Source organism: Nannobrachium achirus, assembly GCF_963921795.1.
Source record: "Nannobrachium achirus genome assembly, chromosome: 19".
NCBI classification, from domain to species: Eukaryota; Metazoa; Chordata; class Actinopteri; order Myctophiformes; family Myctophidae; genus Nannobrachium; species Nannobrachium achirus.
This window is the reverse complement of record NC_137826.1, coordinates 2,752,442-2,760,958: the sequence shown is the minus strand read 5'-3', so window position 1 is coordinate 2,760,958 and position 8,517 is coordinate 2,752,442. Positions and strand designations below refer to the sequence as shown.

At 43.9% G+C, this 8,517-nt stretch overlaps 1 protein-coding gene across 1 annotated transcript in view; it reads left to right on the top strand.

Moving 5' to 3' along the window:
• Window positions 1-1,016: 1,016 nt before the first annotated feature.
• Window positions 1,017-8,517, top strand: part of ncam1a (neural cell adhesion molecule 1a) — a gene marked incomplete at both ends in the record, with an annotated part of 537,183 nt that continues 529,682 nt past the window's right edge. Inside the window, one exon of the mRNA XM_080748824.1 lies at window positions 1,017-1,068. Coding sequence (XP_080604950.1) covers window positions 1,017-1,068 — 52 coding nt within the window. The remainder of the gene's footprint in view (window positions 1,069-8,517) is intronic.

Below are 8,517 nucleotides of genomic sequence, written 5' to 3'. Positions count from 1 at the left end.
ATCTACAAGCTGACTGAGCTTGTAGATCTGCTATTTTCAAACATTTTGTAGGCCTACTTTTACTTTTTGTACTTTTAAGTAGGCCTAGGTCTACATTGTAATGCCAAAACGCATACTTTTACTAAAGTAGCCTACATTTTGAATTGCGTACTTTTACCTGTAATTAGGTCTATATATTGCAGCATTAATACTTTTTTTAAGTAAAAAATGTTGCCTACGTTAGGCTGTATAAATGTTCTTTTTTTGGCGCAAAGTAAATAACCTATTATTAGCCAAGGACATGATTTCTACTAATGAGATGATGAGGACCCATTCATTTCTTTCAAACCAACTTTTACTGTTAAACCTCCGACCGGAAGTTGCATTGCTACGCTCGTCTGACTTGACGCGGGACTCTATCCTCATTTACGCGCGCTTGACATAGGTCTGTATCTCCACCAACCAACACCAACCCCCCATCATCGCCACCCCCTGTGTGTGTGTGTGTGTGTGTGTGTGTGTGTGTGTGTGTGTGTGTGTGTGTGTGTGTGTGTGTGTGTGTGTGTGTGTGTGTGTGTGTGTGTGTGTGTGTGTGTGTGTGTGTGTGTCTGTGTCTGTGTGTGCGCTCGCGTGTGGTGTGAGCGTGCGTGGAAGAAGTGACTCGAGCGGGCGGAGTAATCCGTGTGTGTGTGAGTGTGAGTGTGTGTGCGTGCAGCGTGACTGTCTGTCTGTCTGTCTGTGTGTGTGTTTGCGTGTGTGTGCTGTGCGCGCCACGGCTGCTGCTTCTTGTCACTCATTGTGCTGCCTGCCTGCTTCGCGTGCGTACACGGGTCGAGAGAGAGAGAAGACGAGAGGACCACATTATTTTATCCGCCGGTTTACCAGAAGAATATCAATTGGAAAGGAAAGGAAGAGGCAACGGTTATTATCCATCCATCCTCCTCGTTGAATAACAGAAGAGAGAAAAACCCCGCAGCGTTTAAAGTCCGTCCGTCCTTCAAGGAGAATAATCTTTGCGAGAGAGTAGAGAGATTGCAATGCTGCAAACAAGGGATCTCATCTGGGCTGTGCTCTTCGTTGGCTATGCAGGTAAGGATCGCACTGAATGGAAGTGTTTATTGTGCGAGTTATTTCATTCATAGCAGAGGATACCTTAAGGGATGGCTATTTTGTTTGGTGGTGGTTCCTCCATGAACAAGGCTGTTATTGTGCAGCAGGCAGCAGCAGCATCCTTTGACTGCCTCGGGTCCCAGGCAGCAGGCATCACTGTGTCTGTGACACGGGGACCTGGATGGGGACGCACGCACTCACTCAGACAGACAGACAGACAGACAGTTGTTGGTTATTATCGGAGGGAGCTGATGTCTGATGTTGCCTTGGAATATCCAAACACTGCAATGAAACAAAGTTTCATTCAGAACACATGAAGTGAGAGTTGTGTGTCTCTCTCACTCAGCCATGAAGATGCTTTCCGTTACTTTGCCTGTTATATGCCTAGTATTAGAATGAACCGTTGCTTTTTCCACCATGCGTTTGGAATGGCATGGAATAGCTGTGCGCGCCACCACGGGATGAGATCCAGTAAACTGACTCAGTTTGCCTCGAGTTTGAGTCTCATATAGACCTACCTAGATATGACCATATTCCACTGGATTATGCTGGCCACAGCATATTATGTCACTTTGTCATCACATTGCTTGCATGGTGGTAGAGGTTAGAACCAGAAGATGGATGCTGTGATGCAGAATTATGTGACAGTAACATAAGTCCACACATGCCATTGCTGGCTGTCCCTTCAACCAGGGCTCGTTTAAGTATGAGGAAACGTGTTTTTAAATCCTCAACTCCAAAATGAATATTTTTTCCCCCTCTTTTCTTTCCGTCTCATTATTGTTTTTAGGTTGTGTGTGTTTTTATCATCCAATAGATGGCGAAGTATAACCTTCAGTGACGCACTAGTAGGCTATATAATAGGGCAGAAGTGAGCCTGGATCGTATAGCCTTTGGGGGGGATGCTTTGTTTGGAGTCCTGTGTACTCAACAGTCTGCAAAATATTCATGTGGATTTTGTAGCAATTCATTGAGCAAAACGTGAATTTGTTTTCATTACATCGCCAAAAATATGTAACTGTTTAAACTTGTTTTATTAAAGCTGGTTTAGGCTATAATTCTGACTGGGGCAATATTCAGATTAGGCATGAAAACAGTTTTTTTCCAGTGCTTTAATATGTGCAGTGCATTCAGACTATTTCAGACCTGCTTCGTGCGATGGACCTCTCTATATATTCGAGGCAGTGGCACCACCATAATATAGCATGATGTTAATGCACCATGCTTCTGGAAAAAGAAATAGCCTATTGATTTTTCTGAAGAAGATGGTGATTCCTTATTTTAATTCGGCTGTATATGGGGAGGGAACGTATAGCCTATAGCCTTTAGTCCTAGCGTTTAAGATTCACTGAGTCCTCATTATCTATTCCCTGGTAAACAATAGGACCCAGTCACTGAGCTTCATGGACTGTCGGGGGGCGGGAGGGGACCCTTCTCTTTTTCTTCCCTCCCCCTTCGCCTTCCTCTCGTCGCCTCTCTCCCCCCCCCCCCCCCCCCCCCCCCTCTCTCTCTCTCTCTCTCTCTCTCGCTCCCTCCTCTCTGTCACTGTCACAGCAGCATGCATATAGGCTACTGTACCTGACACATCCGTTGGAAGTGTGCATTTGCATTACATGTGTTTCGGGACCCGAAAGAAAAATACCATTGCTGCTGCATCACAAGTAATCAACAAACTATAAAAACTGATCAAACTTTGCTAAGCTCACAATGCCTCGCAAGTTAAACTCAAGACATTGTAAGCTTGTAGATCTTCTATTTTCACAATATTCACAATATTCGATTCAAACTAAATTGAATGCCTCAACTCCTACATTCTAAATGCTTGTCAGGGTGGGGGTCCCCAGTTCAAATATGATCATTTTGGGGGGTTGTGACCTTAAAAGATTGAGAACCACTGCCTTAGGCAATCATTCTGTCCATAATCTTTAACCTGTATTATACTGTAGGCTACAGTAAAGGTGGGTCATATGCAGGTGGTTGGGTGGGGGTGGAGGTGTTAGGTGATGGTATTAGGAAATACATATTGATTCAATTGGAATATTAAGATGGCACAAACAGCTGTACTGCGGGTAAGAGAAAGGGAAATACACGAGAAAGAGAACCGAATTGGACAACTTTGCATTGCATTTAGAAAGCGATCACATTATTTGATAGGCCCGAGGTTTATTAAGCGGGTAATGACAGTAATGCACTGAAACCCCGGCCATTTTAATTACAGGTATTGATTTCCAGCTCTGGTTCCAGCTCAGTGGTAATTAAATTCCAAGGCCAGTGACAAACAACTGGAATAGTAAAGGCATGGCCATCTCCCAAGCTAAGGGCCGAGTAATGGCTGGATTAAATTCAATATGCTTTTTACGCAACTGCATTCGAAGTGGCCTGCCTTTTGTCCGGCCCTCCACAGTAAGCTGAAGCAACAGTGTTGGATCAGTCTGGGCCATGGGTCTTCAACAGGGGGTCCGGGACCCCTAGGGGGTCCTCAGAGGTACTACCGGGGGTCCTCCAAATCTTTGGGTGATAGAAACCTTTTTGTTCTTTATTTAATTAACCACTTGACTTGAACCCTAATGTCCATATTCTGAGAACTAGCAGAATAGCAGATCTACAAGCTCACAACGCCTTGCAGCGCAAGGCGTTGTGAGCTTGTAGATCGGCTATTTTCAGCAAATAGGTTTGGTGTAGAGGGGAAAAAGAGCAGAACCAGCCTCTATACCACAGTGATGGAGGAAGTGAAAGCGTGGCGGTTCCGGCCGCGCCCGGTGCTAAGTACAGAGTGAAAGGTCAAGTTTATTAGGTAATAACGGCTCAAGTGGTTAAATATCTGAAAACACACATTGACATGAATCCAAAATACACTATATGGAATCTATGAATAGGTTGTGGGGGTCCCTGCTTCATCTCTCTCTCAACTAATGGGTCCTTGGCCTGAAAACGTTGAAGACCCCTAGTCTGGGCTATATTTCCAGCGTTGTTGGAGAGATGAGATGTGCTGCACATGTCGCCGTCAGTCTATAGCTTAAAAAGAACACAGGGGGTGGAGAAGACTCCGGTGAAAGCTACATTCCTCTCTCTGCAGGCTCCAGCGAGGGAAGAGGGAAAATTTGAGACTCACCTTTTGCCCCCTCATAATTCGCGGGCTGGGGGCGGGTGGGGGTGCAATAATTTGTGAGCTACTTGAATGTCTATAAAAGGTCTACATCTGACTGCTGTTAATGTTTGGGATACTTTATTGGGAGACGTTGTTTGGTTTGGGACTTGAGTTAGCGATGCAGGGATGTTTGTGCCGGTGAGTGGTGGTGACATGTTAATGTTAGAGCACTGCTCTTCTCCTCTGTCACGTTCCCTGTCTGTCCCTGTAGTCGTGTTGACAGCTTGGCAAACGTGCCCGTGCCATGCTGGAGGTTCTTATCAAATTCAAGGCCCTCCTCCAGGAGCAGGGAATGCCCGTCTCTTTACTTGGCTTTCCTCCAGCCTCAGTTCTCGGCATGCACAGAGGAAAGGAATAGGTTCTTCCCTGGAAGCGTCTTCTCCAGAAACTTGTTTACGCTCATTGAGTGTGGCGCTGACTCTGGGAAGAAGGCAGTTTAAGATTTAGTCAACATTTTGGGGCAAAGAAAATAAACAATTCCAAAATGGCTAACATGTGGGACTTTGACTTCTGTGGCAAGTTCAAAGCCGCTATGAAAATAATATGGCCTATTTTTGAAACGAGGGGAAACTGTAAAAGCCAGTTTAACAAGGGAAAATTATAAGGCTTTTTTAGTTTGTTGCCCTGAAAAGAACTAGGCCTGCTCTGCTTCTAGCGGAGTGAAGATCCAGGATTCAAAGTGACGCGCAGACATTTTGCACTGTAGCCTACTACATCACGGCTGCTATTCAGTTTCCCACTGGTGCCCCCATACAGGGGCGTCACAAGGGGTAGGAAAGTAGGACTGAGTTACTAGGGCCCAAGGTGGTGGAGGGGCCTTAATTATTTTATACTTTAGCTATTGGAAAAATAGCAGATATACAAGCTCACAGCGCGGCACCGAGTGCCACGCTGTGAGCTTGTAGATCTGCTATTTTTGAAAAGTCGTGAAAATGTGTGCAAATCTTTGAATATATGTATTTTTTAGGCGAACATTTGTACCCCGTCACCCCGTGGCCAAATACATACCATTTTGGGGGTCCTTCACATGAAAAGGTTTGAGTTCCACTGACATAGAAACATAGGTTTTTGAAATATTCAAAGATTTTCATGATTTTTCAAAAAATAGCAGATCTACAAGCTCGCAGCGCGGCACTCGGTGCCGCGCTGCGAGCTTGTATATCTGCTATTTTTCAATTGTTAAAGCACAGGGGCCCCGCAGTGAATACTTGTACCCAGGGCCCAGAATTTGGTGTGACGCCCCTGCCCCCATATGCAAATGTATTAACCCAAATTACAGAGGCATTCCTCCTCCCAACTCAGCGCATAACTGCTTAGTTACTCTTCCTCTAGTAATAGCAAATTCCTACATCAGTGAATGATGTCCTAATGAGTCATAATAGCAGGGTTTAGCTATTCCCCATTAGTGACTGGCCTGTCTTTCATTTTTGGTCCCTATAATGAAATGTTAATCACAGCCACATCAACTTTCCTTGCACTAATCTTCTCCTAGCTGCCTGAATCTTTTCATCTAACTTCAGCATACTGGAAGCTATACTAACTGCCAACTGTGCAGATGCGTTGAGACATTGGGTCATACTACTATTTATTTACAGTACACTATGCCTTTTAGCTGTGTTGTCAATTATTTTCAAATACTCATGAGTAATGGAACATTATTGATTGAGGTGAGTGTGGAAGAGGCAGATAGAGTCGAATTTTACTCAATATATTCTATGAAATACATGGTGGCTGTTTACCACTCTCCCATTTGTGGCAGTTATATGGCAGGTGGGGAACAATTGTCATTTATTGTCACAGAGAGAAAGTCCTCTTTTACTTATCTCTCTTAATCAATGCAAGGACGAAAACTGGATCATTTTGTGCATCTAAAATGTAGATAATGAACGACTGACTGTACATGATCTTTTGCCCGATCAAGAGAAAATCCATGCAAGGGATTGTCTTAACTATTCTGTAGGCAACACACAACTCTGACTCTGTTTCTAGACTCTTCTCCCTCCTGGCTCCCAAGCTGTGTAATGACCTCCCCCCCCCCCCCAGTCAGAGAGAACTGCAGACTCACTCCCCATTTTTTTCACCGCAGTCTGAAAACTCACCTCTTCAGACTCTAGTTCAACCTCTAGCACTCCTCACTCCGCGTATCACTCCTTGTTGCCTGTTCCGATGTCTAGTGTGTTGGTCATGTATGTTGTTTGGATGGACATGTTGGACACAGATGCTAAGAATGTTATTGAGATAGCATGTTGTTTAGACCAGTGGTTCTCAAAGTGGATTCCAGTGACTCTGTGGGTTCCTTTGACCCATACAAGTCTGTAACTCTGGCAGTGTACAAACCCTGGCGGGTTCATTTGGTTCCATTTGTACACTGTCAGAGTTAAGGGAAGACCTTGACATTTGAAAGTTTGAGAACTGGTTTAGAAAGCTTAGGTTACCTGGTGTCCTTTGGTGTTACTTTGTAGAACTTAATATATTAAGTATCAAAACAAACAAACATAATACCAGCACTAAATCTGATCACTTATCTTCCATTCATTTCCCTCAATAAATGGATAAATGATTTATCCATTAGTGCTGGCCTTCTGCTTTGACCAGGATTCATGGCATGCCACACGTTTATTGTCTCCACCAGCCGAAGGCTGAGGGAGAGTATGTTTTCCCCTCCGTCCGTCCGTCCGTCCGTCCGTCCGTCCGTCCGTGCGTGCGTCCGTCCGTCCGTCCGTCCGTCCGTCCGTCCGTGCGTGCGTGCGTGCGTCCGTGCGTCCTCGCAGTTTGTGAGCAGCTAATCTCCGGCGCCGTTGGCCCGATCGCTGCCAAACTGAGCACACACACTCCCTGGATGCTAATTCAGAACCTCTGCCCCACATTTTTTAAATCAGCCTCATGGTGGCGCTATAACAGGCCGATTTGTGTGGCCTGGTGGAGACCTGTGCTCGGAAGAGCACTGCTTCTAGTTCACTCTGAATTCACTCTAAGAGAGTCTACTAATTGCCTAAATTGTATAACTCTATGTAGCTTCCTGATAAGACATAAAGAAAGAAAAAAAACTAAAAACAAATCTCAGCCAGAGTATAGGTAATGAACAATCTTATTCCAGTCTACTTAAAATTAGCATGAATTAAAGGATATAATCTCTTGTGAAAGTCAAAAGAGGATGTGAAATAGAGTTTAGCTGTATAAAAGAGATGCATATCTTCAGCACTAATTTTGTGAAAGCACATTATTCATCGGATCGGATGCTTTTTTCTGAGCAGCTTTCTTGTGGGACAGTACATCTTTGTTTTGAAGCAGCACAGTGCCACATTATTTACATCTATCATGCATCTCTGTGTTATTGTTAGCTACTGCCATATTATTGCCAGATTACGATTTTGTGCAGATGCTCTTATCCAGAGATACAACAAGGTCCAAGTAAGTGCAAGTAAGTGTATCAACCAAAAACATGATAAATGTCCCAGATTGCTAAGAAAACCGATCTACTGTAAGTCCATCATAAAGTACTATAGTACATGGCCTGGAATTACCCTTTGGATGCGAGCGAGTTTCAGCTTTATATTAGCCGGTTAAAAATTACTAGATACTTTATTATGGAAAACTAATGAAACTATTACATTATACATACAGCAAATTAATGCAACTTCATATTGCACTTTAAAGTTCTTACAGTTAACCTAAAGCTATTGATGGGACCCAAATGGATAAAACTTCAGAAGGACTCTGCTGGCAGCAGTACGTTATATTTTCCCCGCCGCTGACTGTTAGATGAGGATGGGCTGTCTTTGCATATTAACCAATTTAGGCCTAGAATTATTTAATGCTTTAACTATTGAAAAACTAGCAGATCTACAAGCTCGCAGCGCGGCACCGAGTGACCCGCTGCAAGCTTGTAGATCTGGTGGTATTTTTGAAAAATCTGAGGGCCAGACATTCAAAAAGTCCTTGAATATATCTTTTTAAAAGCGAACATCTTTAACTCAAATATTTGCTTTTGCATGGGGGTACCTGGAACAACGTTATTTACAATGCATGTAATTTTGGGGGTCCTTGACATGATAAAGTTTGAGAACCACTGATTTAGAAGAAGGATTTAGAAGACATGTATAGAACCGGGTCAAAGACTTGCACAAATGTTCAAGATTTTTCAAAAAACAGCAGATCTGCAAGCTCGCAGCGCGGCACTCGGTGCCACGCTGTGAGCTTGTATATCTGCTATTTTTCAATAGATAAAGCATAACACAATGGTTAAAGTGGTTCAAATCTAGCGCAGATTTGCGATCCCG